At 38.3% G+C, this 22,608-nt stretch overlaps 1 protein-coding gene across 3 annotated transcripts in view; it reads right to left on the bottom strand.

Annotated features, from left to right (window-relative positions):
* TP53BP1 (tumor protein p53 binding protein 1) overlaps window positions 1-22,608 on the bottom strand; it is a 64,169-nt gene that overhangs the window by 37,412 nt on the left and 4,149 nt on the right. For 2 of the 3 annotated variants that reach the window (XM_007114200.3, XM_024115826.2), the window contains exons 5-12: window positions 17,496-17,617; window positions 16,717-16,875; window positions 15,813-15,942; window positions 14,287-14,453; window positions 12,833-12,962; window positions 11,943-12,037; window positions 9,147-9,352; window positions 1,342-2,668 (exon numbers count right to left, since the gene is read on the bottom strand). In XM_007114200.3, coding sequence (XP_007114262.2) covers window positions 1,342-2,668; window positions 9,147-9,352; window positions 11,943-12,037; window positions 12,833-12,962; window positions 14,287-14,453; window positions 15,813-15,942; window positions 16,717-16,875; window positions 17,496-17,617 — 2,336 coding nt within the window. The remainder of the gene's footprint in view (window positions 1-1,341; window positions 2,669-9,146; window positions 9,353-11,942; window positions 12,038-12,832; window positions 12,963-14,286; window positions 14,454-15,812; window positions 15,943-16,716; window positions 16,876-17,495; window positions 17,618-22,608) is intronic. The other variant, XM_007114201.3, reaches the window with a different exon arrangement.

The following is a 22,608-nucleotide window of genomic DNA, read 5'->3' as shown; positions in this document are numbered from 1 at the left end:
CTTGGGAATCAGGAGACCTAAGTTCTAGTTCCACTTCAATCATTAACTAGCCACATGACTTTAGGAAGAAGAGACTGAACCCAATACCGGCTAACCTCCTTTTCAGCTCTAACATTTCTCATTCTGAAGAGGAAAAAAAATATTCATGAATATAAAGCCTAATGAACAGAGGCAATTTTGAGATTTAAAAAAGTACTACTAATAATCACTCCTAAACAAGAATTATAAACTGGACTGTTCCAGGAACGATGAAAGGTATGATCACCCATACTAATAGCTATGGTGTTACCTAAATACTGTTTCTCATTTCCATATCCTTAGAAGCTTGTTTTCTTAAGTCTGTATTTTCTTTTTATCCTTTTGTTTTTGGAGTTTGCTTTGTTTATTTGTTTATTTATTGATTGATTTATGGCTGCATTGGGTCTTTGTTGCTGTGCACGGGCTTTCTCTAGTTGCAGCAAATGAGGGCTACTCTTTATTGCGGTGTGCAGGCTTCCCATTGCCATGGCTTCTCTTGTTGCGGAGCATGGGCTCTAGGCGCACGGGCTTCAGTAGTTGTGGCTCGCAGGCTCTAGAGCGCATGCTCAGTAGCTGCGGCACACAGGCTTAGTTGCTCTGCAGCATGTGGGATCTTCCTGGACCAGGGCTCGAACCCATGTCCCCTGCATTGGCAGGTGGATTCTTAACCACTGCGCCACCAGGGAAGTCCCTGTTTTGTTTTTAAATTATACTAACTTTGGACATTCAGAAAGTTTGAATTCTTTTCAGCTCATGTCATACATGACATTCTAGAAATATTTCAGAAAGTAATCTATATTCTCATTCTTGACTTTATAAAATAAAGAACACAAGCTAACACCTTTCCCAGTTTAAGGTTTAAGATGTATATATGCTGAACCAAATTTAGGAAGTTTACTTAATGTCCATAAGGAAGAAACAATCCACAGAGTTTTGAATATGATTTAACTGTGTAAGGTAATCAGAAAAGATCCCTGTACTACAAAGTCACTGTCAAAATATAAAGATATGGAACAAGGTTGGAACCTAAGTAGAAAATACCAGATTGGTACAATTTCTAAATACTTAGAAAATTCATGTTGATTACTCCTGAGTTATAAAGCTGATAAAAACCTCAACTGATCTCTGATTCTAAAAATAATTACAGCTACAAAAGAAAAATACAAGCCCAAATTTTAAATATCCCAACTATTATTGGTTGCTCATAAACATAAATTCAAGTTAATTTTCAGCCCTGATGTAATAAGCACGTGGTTCTCTCCTACCTTCCATTCCAAATTATAATTTGGTTGGAAACACAGAACAATTTGTAATCACACTTACCACTAGAGCTTTCACAGAAGCTTTGTGAGGCATGGGCAGAGGCCTTCTCCAGTGGCTGGGCCCCTACACCTGAGTCCAGCTGCTTTGTATTAGCCATTTTTGAGTCATCCCTTAATGTGCCAACTGTTGTCTCTTTTGGTTGGGTCTGCTGCATTTCCTGGTCAGGTCCTGGAGCATCATCTGTTCTCACTAAAGTCAAGGGAGGCTGTGAAGAGTCTGCCTCTACAGGTTCTTTTTCTGCAGTCACTGATTTCAGATCTCCTTCATATTCTGCACTCTTTTCTTCTTGGGTATCTGCTCTATTCTCAGCACATGGTTCTATTTCTGGAGCATCATCCTCCCACAACTGAGAATCTGAGCATTTTTCCACTACCTCTAAAGGTTCAGAAGAAACATCAACTCTGGGAGATGGTTCCTTCACATCTACAATGACAACACTCGAGTCCTCTGAAGTAGCTTCTTCCCATGCTTCCTGATCCTTATGTTCCAATTCTTGGTCAAGTACTGGAAGCTTTTGGGGGGAATCAATACTAATCACACTGGTTTCAACTTCCATAGCTTCCTGGCATTCTTGTTTGGGGACTTCCTTTGGAAGACCCAGCCCCTGGGACTGAGTTTCAGTCAGAGAAAGGTGCAATGCAACACTCTCCATATTTTCTTCTTTGGGCTCCTCTCCTTGACTTTCACAAGGAGTCTCAGGGATTTCTTCCACCTCAGACCCTGAAGACCCCTCCTCTGGATGATGTTCTTTAATTTCTATAGCTTCCTCCTGATCTAACACACTAGACAGTGCCTCAGATCGAGTAGCTGGAGAGGGAACTGCCTGACTACCTGAATCGCAAGTGAGATCAATACAAACGTCTTCCACCACAGCTTCTTCTCTGCCTTTGCAACCATCAGCTAAAATACTAATGTCGTCTCTGCTTTCTGTGTTAACCCCCTTTGTTTTATCGTCATTCTGATTCAGTTCCACTTGGCCATCTTGTGCTGGATTAATCAGGATACTATCATTTTCAGCAAGAACAAGTTTAGAATTGAGAACTGGAGACATGGGTTCAGTATCCTCAATCTGTGTGCTTTCTCCATCTTCATCAATCCTGTGAGAACTCACGCTTTCTATCTTTGGGGACTGACTATACTCACTTGTAGAAAGCATCAACTTACAAGAGTCCCCTGTCAAAGAAAGCCCAAGATCCTCAGAGGAATTCTTTGGTTCAGTCTCTGAAGTTTTAGAATACTCAACAGTCAAAGATGAACTATGCAAACCTCTATCCTTCTTCTCATTATCTGACCGCTCTTCCAAACTTGGAGATGGAATGAAAATATCCTAGGGAAGAACAAAAAGACACAAATAATCATTTTGTCATAATCGTATTTCTTTTATATCTAATCCTTCAATTCTAAAATTTCTACATCAACTACACAAGAATTTTAAAACTCTAGGGCCATAATCACCAGTCTTTTCATCAACACAAGTCACTGTTTAATGCTCTTCTTGTGAATCATTGATCTAGAATAAGCACAATCCAAACAAAAACCTAAAGGTATTAACTTAGGTAGGAAGACACTTAAATTTAACTGTACATCACTACTAAAATCATGTCATACACTGTATGATGGGCCCTCAATTATACAGGAATCACATGAACATATGCCTACACAGTCCACTTCAGTTCTCACAAAGTGGGACTATATACAGGCATAACTCAGAGATACTGCAGGTTCAGTTCCAGACCACCACAATACAGCAAGTCACACAAATTTTTAGGTTTCCCAGTGTACATAAAAGTTATGTTTACATTATAGTCTATTAAGTGTGCAATAGCATTATGTCTTTAAAAGATGTACATACCTAATTAAAAAATACTTCATTGCTAAAAAAATGCTAAACGTCATCCAACAATGCTGGATTGCCACAAACCTTCTATTTGTAAAAAACCAACTATCTGCAAAGCACAATAAACCAAAGTGCAATAAAATGAGGTATGCCTGTCCTTATTTCACATCCCACCATTTCAAAATATGCTAGCATTCATAAAGACGTTAAAATTCAAAGTTTACAATAATATTAGTCAACAGATATCACTACATACCAACAAGGAAGACTGAACATCCTGTTGGTGAGGATGTGAAACAACTACAACTGTCATATACTGCTGGTGGCAATGCAAAAGCTAGAGCCACTTTGGAAAACAGTTTGGTACTATCTTCTAAAGCTAAACATACATTAATATTACCATATGACTCAGAAATTATACTTGTAGGTATTAACCCAAGAGAAATAAAATCATATGTCCACACAAAGATGTAGTATGCAAATGTTCACAGCAGTATTATTCATAATAGCCCAAAACTAGAAGCAACCCAAATGTTCATCAATTGGTGAATAAATTGTGGATATCTATATTACAGAATACTACTTAACAATAAAAAGGATTAAAATATTAAAACTTGCCAGAATATGAATGAATCTCAAAAATATGCTAGGCTAAAGAACTCAAACACAAAACAACATACACTTTTGATTCCAATTATACGAAATTTTTTTTTAATTTTTGGCTGTGTTGCGTCTTCGTTGCTGCACACAGGCTTTCTCTAGTTGCAGCGAGCAGGGGCTACTCTTTGTTGCGGTGCACGGGCTTCTCATTTCAGTGGCTTCTCTTGTTGCGGAGCACGGGCTCTAGGCACGCGGGCTTCAGCAGTTGTGGCTCGCGGGCTCTAAAGCGCAGGCTCAGTAGCTGTGGCACATGGGCTTAGTTGCTCCGCAGCATGTGGGATCTTCCTGGACCAGGGATCGAACCTGTGTCCCCTGCATTGGCAGGCAGATTCTTATCCACTGTGTCACCAGGGAAGACCTATATGAAATTCTTGAAAAAATAAAACTATAGTGACAGAAGGCAGATGAATGCTTGCCTAGGGTAGAAGAGTGGATGGGGGCGTGGGGAGGAGGGATCAACTGCAAAGGATTATGAAGAAACTTTTTAGGGTGAGGAAACTGTTCTGTACTTTGATGTGATGGTGGTTATACATTTGTATACAACTACCAAAATTCATCAAACTATACACTTAAAATGGCGTTCTTATTTTATGTAAATAATACCTTAAAAAAAGAAAATAACCCAAAGCTTAAATATGTTTTTATGTAAGAATTTACATTTAATTTGTTATTTTGCCTAACATAAATGCTATAACACTCTAGACATAGCTGGTAAGGCATTCATTTCCTATTTTTAAGGGAATGAGGAATCAAAATAGGTTGCCAAACATTCTGTATATTCTGTAACTTCTGGTATTTTAATGTCTGGTGTTACTGTTTACACTTTCAGATTATAAAAAGTCATAAATTTCAATCTGCTCATATACTCTGAGGCATGACTGAGTATAAATTGGTTCAACACTTCTAATGGCAATTTGGCAATACACAACAACAGCCTTGAAATTTTATATACCCTTTAGCCCAATAATTCCAGTTCCAGGAAATTATTTGATGAAAATATACTGGGATTTAGCTACAGTGCTTGCTGTTCAATACTAAAATTATTATTTAGAAAAGGAAATAATATAAAATATCTTAAATACCCACTGATAGGAGATTCATTTAAAAATTATGATACACCTACGTGATGGAATACTTTGTAATTACACAAAATTGTAGATGAATATTAAAAAATATATAAAAACATTCAGGCTATGCATTAAATAGAAAAGTTTTTAGTTAAAAAAGTATATGGAGGCTTCCCTGGTGGCACAGTGCTTGAGAGTCCGCCTGCCGATGCAGGGGACACGGGTTCGTGCCCCGGTCTGGGAAGATCCCACATGGCGCAGAGTGGCTGGGCCCATGAGTCATGGCCGCTGAGCCTGTGCGTCCGGAGCCTGTGCTCCACAGCGGGAGAGGCCACAACAGTGAGAGGCCCGCGTACCGCAAAAAAAAAAAAAAAAGTATATGAATAAATATTTTATTGTGGTCTATACATTTTTACATAATTTTCATGTTTTTTTAAGTTAATAAATATATACCATTAAAAAGTTATGAAAAACAAAACAAAAAAGTTATGAGCAGTTATTTGAGAAAGGATAACTGATGATCTTATTTTCACTTACCTGTATATTATACACACTCTACAAGAAAAATGTATTAATTTTTCTTGTAAAAAAAAAGTCATTTTACAAAGGCTTATAGTTAAGACATTGCTAATAAAATTATAAATACTTTTTTAAAAGTCAAACTCATAAAATAACCACTTTAAAGTGAATATTTACAATGTGCAACCACCACCTCTATCTACTTTGAAAACATTTTCATCACTTCAAAAGGAAACCTCACGGACTTCCCTGGTGGCGCAGTGGTAAGAATCCGCCTGCCAATGCAGGGGACACATGTTCAAGCCCTGGTCTGGGAAAATCTCACATGCCGCGAAGCAACTAAACCTGTGTGCCACAACTACTGAGCCTGCGCTCTAGAGCCCACGAGCCACAACTACCGAGCCCACGCGCCTAGAGCCCATGCTGCACAACAAGAGAAGCCACCGCAGTGAGAAGCCCACGCACCGCAACCAAGAGTAGCTCCCGCTCGCCGCAACTAGAGAAAGCCCGCGTGCAGCAACAAAGACCCAACGCAGCCAAAAATTAATAAATAGATATTACAACATCAAAATTAGGTTCATTTGGACTTCCATAACTAATTTACAGAAGAAATAACAGATGTGCAAAGGTGAGTCATTAAGACTAACATGTAAGGAGTTTGATACATAATGAAAAAAGTATGGAACTTCCAAATAAAAACAGTGGATTTAATACACACATTTTCTTTAACTCTCTTCCAAAATCCCACTAAGCAATGGTAAAGGGATTTTTTTGAAAAATGCATTTTCAAGAAAAAGAGAACAGGGACTTCCCTGGTGGCGCAGTGGTTAAGAATCCGCCTGCCAATGCAGGGGACAGAGGTTCAAGCCCTGGTCCAGGAAGATCCCACATGCCACGCAGCAACTAAGCCCGTGCGCCACAACTATTGAGTCTGTGCTCTAGAGCCCACGAGCTACAACTACTGAAGCCCGCGAGCCTAGAGCCCGTGCTCCGCAACAAGAGGAGCCACTGCAATGAGAATCTTGCACACCGCAAAGAGTAGCCCCTGCTCACCACAACTAGAGAAGCTCGCGCGCAGCAACTGAGACCCAACGCAGCCATAAATAAATAAATAAATAAATTTATAAAAAGAAAAAGAGAACAAAGAACAGATAACCACAATAAAATTTTGGAGAGTGGTCATCTATCTAGCAGACTAGTGAAAACTGAATTCCTAAGACAGCAGTGGAGAAAGCTAAGAAGTAACCCAAATTATACCTCGGAACTACCATGTCCCAAAAAAGATTCAGGACTTGGCAGTAGCCCAGGTAACTCTGGAAGTGGTGATGAGGGTAGTGCTAAAAACAGGAGGAAGACTGGCTGGAAATCTATTTAAGAAGCAGTTTAATCCCCAGATTCGCTCTTCCTGACCCTCCTCTGCCCTGGAGAGGGTAAAACAGAGCATCCCTGAACTGGAGGAAAAGAGGCACAGTTATCAGAAAGTACCAGACTGAAAACAGGGAGATTAAATGAAAATTTACATATTGAATGGAACCTGCACCTGCCTCTCAACACCCCCAGTCCTCTTCCATCATAGACTTCTAAAGCAATGGCAGACAGGAGGGAAACTGAACAAGACAAGATAAATCAAGATACTGACATTAGGGGACCCCCACAATGGCCCTGCAGATCACACTACAGTAAATTCCAGACTCAAGAAGCACCAACCACCAATTCAGAACTTCTAATCAGTTTTCTGGGATTTCACTCTTAAAGTAGTCAGACAATCAAGGATTATTATCAGACTCTTGAGGAAAGCCTCTTTAAAAGTCAAACATCAAAACTAACAAAACTAACTAAAATCTATTTGAAGAAATAGTGACCATTGCAGGGAGAAAACTTCGCAGAAACTATTATTAATATCATTAAGGAGATAAGATAGTAGCCATGAAATGATGAAATGCTCGTTTTTAAAAAGGGAGAACATTCAAGGAAAAAAAAAAGAGTGTAGAAATGAAAAACCCAAGAGTAGAAATTAATGTCTCAGAGAAAGTTAAATGGTTGAATGTGGCAGTTGCACTCCTAATTATATACAAGAGAAATAAAAATACACATCTGTGCAAAAACTTGTGCACAAATGTACACAGCATTGTTTATAATAACCAAGAAGGGGAAACAACCCAAATGTCCATCAACTGATAAATGGATGAATAAAACGTGGTATGTACATACACACTATTATTCAGAATAAAAAGGAATGAAGTTCTGGTACATGTCAGAACGTGGATGAACTGTGAAAACATTACAGTAAAGAAACCAGTCACCAAAGACTACATATTGTATAATTCCACTTATGTGAAATGCCCAGAACAGGCAAATCCATAGAGACAAAGTAGATTAGAGATTGACTAGGGCTGGGGGTGGGGGAAATGGGAGTGACTGTTAAGAAGCATGGGGTCTTTTGTTGGGGGTGGAAGGGAAGAGTGATGAAAATGTTCTAAAATTAGACTCTGGTGAATAACTATACAACTTTGTGAATATACTAAAAGCCACTAGATTATACACTTTAAAAGGGTGAACAACACGATGCATGAATTATATCTCAATAAAGTGAGGTTTGTTTTAAGTTTAAAAAAAAAATAGTTGAGGAAATCATCCAGAAAGTTAAACAAAAGGAGAAAGAGATGGAAAGTAGGACACAAAATAATAAAATTACAAGACTATTCTAGGAGTATGAATATCCAAACAATAGGTATTCCATTAAGAAAAAAAAAAGAACAAAGGGGAAGAAATTAAATAATTAAATGTCCCTGAACTGAAGGGCTTGAGTTTCTAGATTGAGAGGGCTTACCAACACAATGAAGGAAAACAGACCTATGCCAAGGGTCTGGAAGTTTCAGAACACTGGGGATAAAAAGAAAAATCTACAAGATTCCAGTAAGGAAAAAAAACAGCTCACATATTAAAGATCAAAATCAAACTGGCCACACTTCTCAACAGCAACACTGGAAAGTCTGAAGACGGTAGAGCAATGCTTTCAGAAGTTTAAAGGAAAATTATTTCCAACCTAAAATTCTGTACTCCTACAAACTATGAATCATGTATGAGAGTAGAAAGTATGCTACTAAAGAATGTCCTCCATCAAAATGAGGGAGTAAACCAAGCAAGAAGACACGGAGCCCAGGAGGAATCCAACACAAAGACAGGTAAGGACAATCTCCAAAGACAATGAAAGGGAGGTGACAGTTATATACCAGGAATAGAAGGCAGTAGCACAGGATAGAACTCAGGAGGCTCCAAAAGTGGTTTCTCCAAAATGAAGAAGTTTGAGGCCCCTGAACATCTTGAAAGGAGATTTTTGACAACTGGTGGAAAGCCTAGGGTTGATTTAGTGAGAAATTCATGCATTAAGGCAGAATAATGATTAATGCCCCCTTTCAATTTCAAAGCAACATTTTTAAGAAGTTAAACACATAGTATAAATTATACTCCAATAAAGATGTTAAAAAAAAAAGACATAGTACAAAATTCAAACATAAAAAGTTCATCAAGATGTTAGATGACCCTGGAAATGTTCTAAAACTAGATTCTGATAACAGCTGCACAATTCTGTAAACTTACTAAAATATCACTAAACTATACACTTAAAATGGGTGAGGTTTATGGTTTGTAAATTATACCTCAATATAGTTGTTTTAAAAAAAAAGATGTTAGGAGGAAAAAACTTTTTCTATGATACTCACATGAGAAAACTCAGGCTGGGATGGAACAGGAAGTGACCCAGGAGTGAAGACTGGTGTGCTCTGAGATACCGGTGTTGAGGCTTGTGGTGATATAGTGGGCTCAGGTGGGAGAGGGGGGTTTTCTATCCCTACTGGTTCATCACCTTGGAGTTTCTTCTGGAAAGACTCTCCCCCTTCAGGTAACACTAACACATCCATTGGCTCATCTGGTTTAAAACAGGAAAAACAAACTGAGAAATAAGCACTCATCAATACTATTCATGTTCCAATACCACTAATAACAATTATATTCAGATATTTTCATCCCTAAAAACAACAGTGACAATTTTCAGAAAAGCTGATAGGTTAATAGAAGATTGAGTCCTAGAAATCTAGAAACACTTTATTTCCCTGGGGGAGGGAAGTCCACACTCCTAAAATACTCAGATATAGATTAAAATAGGGTTCACCTAGGGATACCCATCCATCCATATGATAGTAAATTAACTTGGCTCCTCTGAGACCCTTTCCTGATTATAGCTCAGTTTTCACATTTGCATAGGAACGCCCAGATTAATGGCACCTAATTTAACCACAGGCCTTGAAAGGCGGTGAACTTGTTCACCACTCTAAGTAAATATCTACGTATTTATGAACTCATTTTATTTGCATTAACTGCTAAGTGCAGAGAGGTGGATGCCAGGACAAATAGAGAAGAAGGAAAAAAAAAAATCTATCAATGACAATCAGCAATGATTTATCAAAGAACAAAGTACAAGACACTAATCCTAAGACAAATTGCTCAGGAGGGAAACAAACACAAACAAAACACAAAACGCTGCTTTTCATATAGTATCCTACCCACCTGTAGGCTAACAGGATCTTCCTCAGAGTCAGTCTAGCTTGGTACGTATTTGATTCATCAACCCCTTTTCCCCTATCTTACAGCTTGACCCCAAACAGGCTTCCTTTAGACCACTCTCACAAAGTACCTACGCCATTTAGTTTTTCCCTATAATCCACATTCATGTTACCAGGTACCCGCCCCACCTCCACCTCAATACCTACCCCTGCTGCTTAGCTTGGCCTCAAACGCACACACCACTCTAATGCTAGGTTCGGGAACTGATGCTATAGGCCTTTATTACACTACCACAGCTGTGTTAAGTATTTTCATTACACCTTTTGATCTTTATTGCCGTGACAAAGCACTTATTAAGGCCTGTTCTAAGCACTACATATAAAAAGGCTTTAGGTTAATATTCTTAGACAACAACAACAAAATACAAAAAAGCATACACAGTTGCACAGTTATGCACATATTAAGCAAATGCATTAAATCTAAAATATAATTGACAAAGGAAAATACCATGTTACATAAAAAAAAGAACACTGAATCATATACATAACATGATCCCACTTGTGTAAACATACTTCTTTATATTTATGCATAGAAAACACTCTGAAAGGAAACACACATATCCAAATACTAATTATATCTGGACTGTGGTATCACAGGTGATTTTTATTTTCTTCTCATTACTTTCCCATATGCTTTCCAAACTTTCCACAGTAAGTACTAATTATGTTTACAGTCAGGGAGAAAGCATTTTTAATATAATTATTTTTATATATCTTCAGTGTTCACACTACAGATAGAAAAAATGGTTCTAAGGATAAGCCAAACTTAACTTGCATTAATAGCATTTTTTGTAGAATGGATTCACTTTTATTTTTCACTGAAGATATCACTAATCATGTTATGCTTAGAATATTAGTCCATTTGGATACCTACATTGATTTCAAGAGAAAATAGCCAGACACAAACTTTGTGACAGAAGAAAGTGTAAGATTAAATTTTGTCATGGGTAAATGAAAACCCATGAGCACAGGCTCTGGAGGCAGCTGCCCAAGTTCAAATCCTGCCTCTATGACTTAGTTGTGAAATCTTTCTGTGCCTCCATTTTCTCATCTGTAAAATGGGGATAAAAGTAACACCTACTTCTTAGGACTGTTGTGAGGATTTAAAAACAAACAAACAAAAAAAGAAACAAAGAGAAGACCCTAGAACGAAAGAAAAGCAAAAAGAACAGTGCCTGCCATAAAATAAGTGTTCAATAAATATTAGCAATTGTACCATTATTGATATGTGAAAGAATGAAAAGGAAAAAAATCATGGAATTTATTGGAAAAGGCTTTGTAGAAGTAGGAAAAATTTAGAAATATCTTGAATGACTGGATAGGAGACTAGAACAGAGCAAAAGAGGTTTAGATAATGACATAAATTAAGTAAAAAGAAAAACTTTCTTGTGAATAAAGTAATATAAAATCACTAGGTCCTCAAAGGAGGAAGGGAATTAAGTCAAAATTTCTACCACCTGCTCCTAACCACTCTTTGGCTAAAACTGCTTTGATAATAGCAGAAATAATCTATAAAGAACAAAAGAAACAATTTTTGGTTCCCTCTGACCAGTAACATGTTACCATGTTGCTGGAGACTATTAGGCCAATAGCAATAAAGGTCTTCATTATACTATTGATAATTCATTTGAGTTCAACTTGAACAATTTTCCCTTAAGGGTCTTTTCAAAAATTAAGTTGTCAATACAGAACTCTCAGAAGAATCAGAGCTAGAAGAGCAAAGAACTGAGGAAAGCACTTAACACTAGGCCACTCCCCTGAAGCTTAGACATGAGTCCTAGCGAATAGTTGAGGTCACAGTGTTCTAACATGTAAAGGAACAGTACACTTCACAAGGCAGAAGAAGTGCTGCCCCTCTTCTAACCTGAGATCAACAGACAGATCAAGAGAGCTCACCTTTTCTCCCTTCTTGCTCTGTGGGACTGCTAGGAACGATAAAGGGGGTAGATCGGAAGGCGTCAGGGGAAGGAGCAACAAGGTCTGAGGAATTCCTTTATACAAAGAGAGAGCCACAGGTTATTTTACCACAGCTACAGCTTTGCACTTGCTTTCTACTTTTTAACAGCAAAAATATCTGTAACTCATTCAAGTACTTATTAGTGCTTCTCTCAAACAGCTAACCGATGTTGGTAGAAGAGCCATGAACAATACTTCAATAACTATTTCTCACACCAGACATATCCAAAATTAGAATTAAAAACAAAAAAAAAAATACGGGAAAAGCCATATGATTACAAGAGAAAGTAAATGACCAGACACAAGGACATCATGACTGAAAAGCAGGATGAGATAGTGCTAAAAAAATTCATCTGCAGATTTGAGACAAATATTTACTCCATTTTTTGCCTATTATGAGAAAGATCATGCATATTCTCATTAAAAAAAAAAAAAAAAGCAACCTCTTTGCCCTAACACGGATAAAGAAATCCAACTACTGTCAACTCTAGCATAACCTCTTCTGCACCCCTATGCCATTAAATGGGAAGAACTGCTAGCCAAATGGAGCAGCAGGCAGCTTGTTTTGGACATGTAACAGTCTCTAAATAACTGGGCAGTTTCTTTCCTGGTGAAACCTTTGCGCTACAATTTTAAAATCTCCAAATGGGAAAGCAGATCTACCTGCCTTCAATAATTCCATTAAGTTCTTATTCCCCAAAATTCTTAAGCCTAGAGTTTACTTTTCAGTTTCAAAAAGACTTCTGGACTACCAACTTTAGCTCTTTCAACCTTAGCCTAAAACCATCAAGCACATGTTTCCTTGAAAGGGTTATTTTAGGCTTACTTACGTGGAAAGACTCTCCTGAACAAGAGACCTCTGACCAGAGAGCTGCAGGAGGTGCAAAGTGGTGGCAGGTGTGGAAGCCAGAGAACACCCACCTTCTTCCCTTGAAGGAGTAGAGCAACTATCAGAAGCTACTGAGAAAAAAAAAAAATTGTAGTTGCAGTTACTTCTCATATTGACATTACTGAGTTGTCAAAAAAACAAAAAACACTCAGTAGTACAAAAAGTGTAATATTCATATATCCACCCATGTTCCAAGAGGGCAGAAACTGTTTTCTAACTGCAGTACAATTAGTGGAATGCCACGCTAACGCAAATCTTGAGTGACCATTAAACATCCTCTCCCTAATGAATTATGGGTTTCTTTAATAAAGAATTGACAAAAAGAACTCCTTAGTCCTTTCTGTCATGATCGAAGCTTGGAGAAGAAAAGCCAGGACGCTTAAACCTCTCTTTGGCTGCTCTTCTTTCCTGTGAAATTTCTATTACAAGACAGCAAGTGAGCCCTTTATTCCAAGGTCTACCTAAGGTGAAGTAAAGCTCATGCCATGATGCAGATGGGAGAAGTCAAAACGATGTGCATGACACCTGATGATATGAATGCAGCAATTTTCATGATTAGAACCTGGGCTCCTCAAAAGACAGAAAAAATACTAAAGCGTAAGTAAAAGGATATATGAGCAGCCATTACTGATTTATACTACGAAGAGGCTCCTGTTGGTCCCTTCTCCTTAGCAACAAATGTAGTATCAGCTATATTAATTGCAAGAATAAAGAAATTTCTTAAATACAACATTGTAGCTTTAATGAGAGACCAGAAAAGGTTTCTTGGTGATGCTCTGTATGTCCTGCACACATTCACAGCATAGTACAAGAGTATAACCTTCTCTTCCTCCCTACTTACAACCAATACATCATATTTTGCTGATTGTTACTGAAGCTTTCTGGCTCTGTGAGGTTGCAGCATGGGGCACTGGTGGGGGTTAATGAAAGGTGAAACAAATACCATTCTAGTCTTCTAAAGGTATTATGTTCTTTCTGCTGGACCATAACTTCCTATTTGTGGCAGAGGAACTAATAAACAGATGAATAAGTGACTGTTACCCAGGTGAACATGAAAATCTTCACTTAATTATCATGATATTTAAGATTTGAAGACTTATGATAACAGAAATAGCTACTCTGTCCATAACATTAAATCTGCCATATTATTAGCTAGTATTCTTCAATATCTCCACTTCCAAAAGAGAAAGAAAATTATGCTAACACATGTTAAATAGCAATTATTTCCAAAAAGCCCTTCTCATTAAGCAGCTAGAAACGTACTTTCCTTCCATACCACAGACAAGTCTGCACACCTATAAAGTGCCTTCTGACTTAAAACAGTAGCCTCAGAACAGAAATAAAAGTTTAGATCTTCAGAAAAGAAGAGCTATGGCAACTAATTACTCTTTGTACCTGTTTTATTGCTCTGGTCAAACAAGTCTTCCTGAGTTGACAAAACCTCAGGCTCTGGTGATTTCTGAATCTGCATCCCACCTTCCAGAAGTTCTTGAACAGATATTTGTTCTTTTGTTTCCACAGCAGCAAAAGAGCCTTTGGGACTAGCAGGCATGTCCTCTGACCTAGGAAATTCATATCACCAGGAGAAAAAGTTACTATGTTCAAAGGCTTTCATCTTTGAACAAAGAAGCATTTCCTGTTTTGTGTGTCTTCCTTTTTTAGTTTCAAAACTTCCAGAAACTATTTATTAAAAGTGAAATAAGCTACACTTCATAATGATGCAAAGCCCTCAGCCCATTTCAAAGTGTGTTTCAGTCTCTCACAAAGCAATACCTCTTTTCCACTCTGCTCACTGCAGTGCTGCATGCTGTCCAAGATTTCTGATAAGTGAGTTAGGGATTTTTGTTTCATACGTTGTTATCTAGAGTTGCATGAAGCAGTGTGATCCAGACCGCAACAATGCCAGAACTAACAATGACCTCCCACAGAAAGAGCTTGGATGTAAATCATCCTCTGCACCAGCCACACACGTTATCTTCTGCTGACCTTTTTGATCTGATCTACGCAATCCAAGCCCCAAACCAAGACTCCTTCACACAAATACTACTTATACATGTAAGACACTCACTGCTGGCTCCTTTCCAGACTTAGGAGGTTCACCTACTCTACCATTCCCCAGAGTAAACAGGATAGCAAAACTACCTAGAGAGTAATTTCCTAAGGAAAAGCAGAAAAAGTCAGCCCCCGTTAAGCTGAGTGTTTTGCATTAGAAAGACAACTTCTCTTGATATTCAACTTTGTTCAGTACCCCATTCCCCACTGTTTCTACTGAAGGAAGAAACAAAAGAATACTAAATGTTTACTCATTCCCTCCTCCAAAATGGAAGCATCCCACTTGTCCTCTGCTGTATCTAAACTTGAGGTATTGACCAGAGACAATGCTGTTTTGGATACAACAATCACCATAGGCAGAACAAAGGTATACTGCCCAATTCCCACCAAGTTAAGATCCTGAAAGACAGGGAAAAGAATACCTCCCTATTTATCTATGCCATAAGCTACCAGATGCAGGATACCTGAGGACCCAAAGCAATCTGGGTGCTCCTCAAGTATAAAAACAGTAGACTTTCAAATATAATATTCTTGTGACTCTTACAACACTAGAGAACTTAGAAAGACATTCCACAGAGAGATAGTGCCTCTGCAGACAAAGAAGAGAGAGGAATAGCAACCAAAGATTAAGGGGTCATCCTTACAGTTAGAGCAGCAATAAATTGGGCTTGTAATATGCCTAAAGATAAGATAAGGACACAATGAGAATTCATAAACAATAAATGTTTCTACTGGACCATAAATATGCCCAGGGCAAGGGGGAAAAAAAAAATCAAGAATTTCTAAAAATGTTTCCACCTGGCCAAGTGAAATGAGTGTAACCCGACAGCAGAAACCCAAAAATACTTTCTAGAAAGAACTTTGTTTACCTTGCAGGTGGTGAATTTTGCTCTTCTACCACAGGTACATCCTTACTGGGCTGTGCTGCCACAGGGATATCCTTGCTGGGCTGTGCTGCCGTGGGGATACCTTCATTAGACTGTTCTTCATGCTTAATTGCTTAAAGTTTTAGAAGAAGACAGGAAGGAGATATTTAATTTTTCAAAGTACTAGAAGTAGTCCCAAATGCTTTTTAAAAGGCAAAGATTTTAAAGAAAGAAATACAAACTGAAAATATATACAGGCATCATTCCAGAAAGGAAAATAACCAATTACCCACTTACAAAAAAACCTTAGGGGCTTCCCTGGTGGCGCAGTGGTTGAGAATCTGCCTGCCAATGCAGTGAACACGGGTTCGAGCCCTGGTCTGGGAAGATCCCACATGCCGTGGAGCAACTAAGCCCATGTGCCACAGCTACTGAGCCTGCGCGTCTGGAGCCTGCGCTCCGCAACAAGAGAAGGCCGCGACAGTGAGAGGCCCGCGCACCGCGATGAAGAGTGGCCCCCCACTCGCCGCAACTAGAGAAAGCCCTCGCACAGAAACGAAGACCCAACACAGCCAAAAATAAATTAATTAATTTTTTTAAAAAAACAAAAGGGAGCCATGGCCGCCGGGCCTGCGCGCCCGGAGCCTGTGCCCCGCAACGGGAGAGGTCACAACAGAGGGAGGCCCGCATAACCCCCACCAAAAAAAAAAAAAAAAAAAAAAAAACCTTAGTATGCAAGCCATCAACTGACAAGTACTCGCCAGACAACTCTACAACCTAACTATACTAATTTAGATTATATTAACTTAGATAGCTATAAGATATATCAAGGAAAAAACAACTAGCTCTAGCGTGGGAGGAAAATACTTATAAACAAACTCTAAATGCCAGAAAACATGTTACGTACCAATATTAGCATCCACATCAGATAGCCTAGTATAAGCAGAGTTGGTGGTTACTGACTGTAGAGGCTCTTTGTCTGCTTCACGTGGCACAGTTTGTTCCTCAACATCCTGGCTCTGGGAGAGTTCTAGAAGCCCAAAGCCCAGCTGTGATGAGGCAGGATCTAGGAAGAAAACCCCAAGAAATTAGGTATCATCCCACAACATTATGTACTATGCAAGGTGCTGCCCTTTAGCAAAAGAAGGTCATATTAAGTCCTATTAAGGACTATTAAGTCCTTCACATCAAAGTCCTTCACCTGCCCCCCAAATTTTTTCAAAATAAAATTAAGAATAAATGCACTAAAAGCAAAGGGGGAAAACGCATAATGAAGCAAAAAACTATATACTATAAAGCCTTACAAGCACCTAATAAAGGTAGACTATTTCCACTTTCTAAAGAACTACATAAGCGCCCCCACCCCGCACACACACACGCAGAGAACACTCTACTTCAGATTGTAATTCCACCCCACAAGGCATGCATCCCAAAAATATTTGAAAAACAAATGAATACAAAAGAAGTAGGAGTCAGTATGCAGAAAGGGGGCTAAAAAATGAGCTAAAAATTCCTGAACACCAAATTAGGTGGATTATCTTAGACTACCAGCAAATTTCCTAATGACTATTCTCAATTTAATGATAAGAAATCTATAACCTGATAAAAGGGAGAAATTTAGACATCTGCATGCTCATGTTAAAGGGGTTAGACCAATCTACTATCCTGAAAAAGGCATAAAGCTACCTTCAGCACCAAGGGAGTGTGTGGTATCCTCTGAAATATCTCCTTCCTTTTCCTTCTCTTCCATCTCTTCTTCCTTCTCTTCACCCACAGGAGAAGCAGATTCCACTGACATTCCCAAAACACTATACAGCAAAAAGACACAATCATGTGTTCGCAGATAGGCCGGGATATTTTGCTCAAAGAACTCTTTAAATTTTATTGTGACTCCCCACACACCAACCACGTTTTAAGCAAATATGAAAAAGTAAAAAACCTCACCCCATTATTGCTTCTTTCTACAAAAAGCACCTAAAAGGTTAACAACTCAAAACACTGTAGTACAGAATTAAGTAATACAAATTAGGGACAGAAGGTAGAAACAAACATACTTGATTTTTATCTTTCTCTGAAAAAATCTGAGCAGGGATAGAAAAATCTTGCACTCAAGAGAATTACTGACAAGTGACAAGAGAAGATGTGCATTAGATGTACAGAGAAGGGGCTCAAAAATACATCTATTTAATAGAACACAGTTCGCAAAAGAATTTTAGCAAAAATTCTTGGAATACATAACATAGAACCACAGTGGCTGAAAAAAATTCAGGTAAGAGGTCTGTGTATTGAAAAGAAGACATCACAGGTCAAAAAATGATAAACAAGAGTAAAAGACACATAACAATTAGGAAAAAATATCTGCAATAATATAACAAAAGAATAGTCTCTCGGGCTTCCCTGGTGGCGCAGTGGTTGAGAGTCCACCTGCCAATGCAGGGGACACGGGTTCGTGCCCCGGTCTGGGAAGATCTCACATGCCGCGGAGCGGCTGGGCCCGTGAGCCATGGCTGCTGAGCCTGCGTGTCCAGAGCCTGTGCTCCGCAACGGGAGAGGCCACAACAGCGAGAGGCCTGCGTACCACAAAAAAAAAAAAAAAAAAGTCTTCATAATATACAAGGAACTCATAAGAAGCAGCTCAAGATATGAATGGACAAACAAAAGAAAAGACAACTCACAAAAAAAAGAAATACAAGTATCTTTAAACATGTAAGAAATCAGAGAAACCATTTGTTGCCAATCAAATTAGAAAAGAAAAACTGTAAATACTGTGCTACTATTCAGTGCTGCCCAAACCTGAGGTGAGATTAGCATTATCACATACTGTTTATGAGAGTATAAACTAATAGAACCTTTCTGCAGAACAACTGGGAAATATGTATCAAGAGCTCTAAAAAATGTTCATACCTAGTAATTTCAACTGTAAAAAATAATTTGAAATATGAAAAGATCCTTATACAAACTTACTTTCGAAGTTCACTGTGACTAACAAACAACCTACTGTAAGCCCAACAGTAGGTAAATGATTAACTAATTTCATAATCCATAAAATGGAATTTATGCAGCCATTAAAAATGTTCAAAACAACCAAATGCAACACGTAAACCATAAATCTGGATTGGATACTGTATAAAATATATATATATATAAAATAAAGCTATCTTTGAGACAACTTGGAAAATCTGAATATGCACTTATTACTAGGTTTTACAGAATCGATATTTTTCTTAGGGGATGAATGCTAAAGTATTTGAGGGGAACTATGATTTCTGCAACTTTGTTTCAAAACAGTAATATTTTACACACACAGAAAAAATGCATAGTATCTTCTGAAAAAATGCATAGTATCTTTTCATCTCTACTGTGGGTTTAAACTTTTAAAATAAAAAACTTGGGGCAAATGTTATTTAGAGTTTTAATTGCCAGGGGAAATTAACTGCTCATGTTGTTAAGCAAAAAGGTCAAGAAACACATGAAGTTTTACTTCCCATGTGTCAACTATGTATATCAAGTGCACAACAACAACAAAAAACAACAGGGAAAATAAGGCAAAATATTTACAGCAATTAGCCTCTGGGTGGCAGAATTATAGAGGACATTTTTGCCTCCTTGTAACTTTCTACCCATTTAACATTTCATATAAAGACCATTAAGCATAAGTTTAATAAGCATAAAAGAGAAGAAAACATAAATTTGCAAATTTGGGGACCATGATCCAAGGAAGAGAAAAAGGACTGAATAAAGACTTTCACAAAAATAAAACAGAATGTTACCTACACAACTGGGAGGACCAGATGCCTGACCTCAGGAAACATAGGGAAAGAAAGTCAAGAGCGTGTATGACAAAAAGTAGAAGAGCAATGAAAGACAGCACAAACCACACACTCAGTCTCTTTTGGTGGTTTTCTTCAAGTTCCTAATGCTCGTAGGCACAGTGAGTCCTTGGACCTCTTCTTCACCTACACTCACCCCCTTAGTGATCTTATCCAGACTCATGGCTTTGAACATCATCCATATGCTTATGACTCTGCAATTTTAAATCTCCAGCACAGACCTTCTCCAGACATTCACATTGTCTACTGCCTCCAATAGGCAATTGAAAAGGCAGCTCAACTTTAACAGGTCTATAACTGACCTTCCCCTGCAGTCTTCTCATCTCAATTAACAGCAACTCCATTCTTCTAGTTCCCAAACGAAAAACATGGAATCACTGTTACCTCCTTCATCTCTCGCATACTTCACATCCAATCTATCTTTGAATCATATTTTCAAAAACCCAGAATTTCACCACTCCTCATCCACTTCTACTCTGGTCTAGCCACTGCCACATTTTGCCTAAATTATTTCAGTAGTCTCCTAGTAGGCCTTCCTGACTCTGCCCTTGCTCTCCCTTCAGATTACTCCTTTTAAAATTTAATCTGAAGAGTTTTTTTTTTTTAATTTTTATTTTTCCCAGCTTTATCGAGGTATAATGGACAAATAAAAATTGTATACTCTTCAGTCTATTCTTGATCCAGCAGCCAGAGTGATCCTGTTTAAATCTAAGTCAGATCATGTCATTCCTCTGCTCAAAACCATTAAATACTTTCCTAAGAGTAACAGCCAAATTCCTCACAATGATCCATAAGGCTTTATATATTCTGGTTCCCTCTTTACTTTCCTGACCTCTTCTCCCACTCCTCTCAAGCACTCCATGCCAGCCACACTAACCTCCTTGTCATTTCTCAATTATTCCAGGCACATGTTTCTCTCAGGGCCTTTGCATTTGCTCTTCTCTATGCATGGATTACATTTATCCCAAATAATAGCAGAGATCACTTACTTAAGATTTTTAGTCAAATGTCACATCACTAAATCATCCCCTAAGTCACCCTACCTAAACTTGCAATTCCTTTGATGTTTCCCATCCCCTTCTCTGCTTTATTTTTCTCTTCAGCCCTATCAGAGTCTAAGATACTATATATTTTTACTTATCTATCATGTATTGCTATATCCCATACCAGAACGTAAGCTCCATTAAGGTCTAGGGTTTCTTATCTCTTCTGATCACTTTGTATCTCCAAAACTCAACAGTGCTTGGCATATAGGAAATACTCAATAAATATTTAATTAGAATGATTAGGTGAATCAGAAGAGGCTTGAAATTAATCCAATTATAGACAAAAAATAGTACTGATATTAAACTTTTCTCCACTATCCAAAACTGATGGAAAAAGAAAACAAAGGTTTAAATATATTATTTAGAAAAACAAAAGAAGCCAATAAAAGAAATAAAACAATTATCATCAAAAATTAGGAGAATGTTGTTGTGAGTTAAAACCTCGTCTTTCATTACGGAACTCAAGTGTCTTAATCTGATAAAACAAGAAATGGTAATACAACAGTGTTACTTAGTTTTACAACAGTATTAAGAGCTAGGAAGATAACCTCCCAAAGAAATAAAAGCACAAACACTTACAAAGCGTTACCCCTGTGAAAGGGGACCAATGGTGGGAATGGACTCTTTGCTTTTCATAATAAGTTCTTTTTAAAATAAATTATGTATTTATATTACTCTTAAAAATATTTAACAGATCTCATCAAAATTAAAAACATGCTCTATAAGGGCTTCCCTGGTGGCGCAGTGGTTGAGAGTCTGCCTGCCGATGCAGGGGACACGGGTTCGTGCCCCGGTCCGGGAAGATCTCACATGCCGCGGAGCGGCTAGGCCCGTGAGCCATGGCCGCTGGGCCTGCGTGTCCGGAGCCTGTGCTCCGCAACGGGAGAGGCCACAACAGTGAGAGGCCCACGTACCACAAAAAAAAAAAACATGCTCTATGGAAAAAACCTCTTAAGAGGATGAAAAGACAAGCTACAGAGTAGGAGAAAATATTTGCAAACCACATATGCTACAAAGGACTAATATATAGAATATATAAAGAAGTCTCAAAACACAATTTTAAAAATCCAGTTAGAAAATAGGCAAAAGACATGAACAGACATTTCCTTGAAGAGGATGTACAGATGGCAGAGAAGCACATGAAAAGATGTTCAACATCATTAGCCATTAGGGAAATGCAAATTAAAACCTCAATGAGATATCATCACACACTTATCAGAATGGCTAAAATAAAAAATAGTGACAACACCAAATGCTGGTGAGAATGGAGAGAACTTGGATGTCTCATACACTGCTAGTGGGACTGTAAAACGATACAGCCACTCTAGAAAACAGTTCAGCAGTTTCTTAAAAAAACTGAACAGGCAACTACCATATGACCCAGCAATTGCCCACCTGGCCATTTATCCTAGAGATATGAAGACTTACAAAAATCTGTACGCAAATGTTCATAGCAGCTTTATTTACATTAGCCAAAAACTAGAATCAACCCAGATTTCCTTCAACAGGCAAATGGTTAAACAAACTGTGGTATATCCATACCATGGAACACTACTCAGCAATAAGAAGGAACAAACCACTGATACATGCAACAACTCAGATGGATCTCCTGGGACTTATGCTAATTGAAAAAAGCCAATCCCCGAAGATTATATACTATATGATCCTATTTATATAACATTTTAAATGACAAAACTTTACCAACGGAGGATGGTCTTTTTTATTTTTTTTGGTCCCACTGCACGGCTTCCTGGATCTTAGTTCCCCACCCAGGGATCAAACCCACACCCTCAGCAGTGAAAACAGAGTCCTACCCACTGGACCACCAGGGAATTCCCCAGAGGATGGCCTTAATTAGTGGTTGCCAGAGGTTCATGTGCAGGAGAGGGAGGTGAGTGTGGTTATAAAAGGGCAACACTGGAG

Source organism: Physeter macrocephalus, chromosome 11 (genome assembly GCF_002837175.3).
Source record: "Physeter macrocephalus isolate SW-GA chromosome 11, ASM283717v5, whole genome shotgun sequence".
In the NCBI taxonomy this organism is placed as follows: domain Eukaryota; kingdom Metazoa; phylum Chordata; class Mammalia; order Artiodactyla; family Physeteridae; genus Physeter; species Physeter macrocephalus.
Note: the sequence above shows the minus strand (reverse complement) of the source record. Positions and strands in the feature narration are given on the sequence as shown.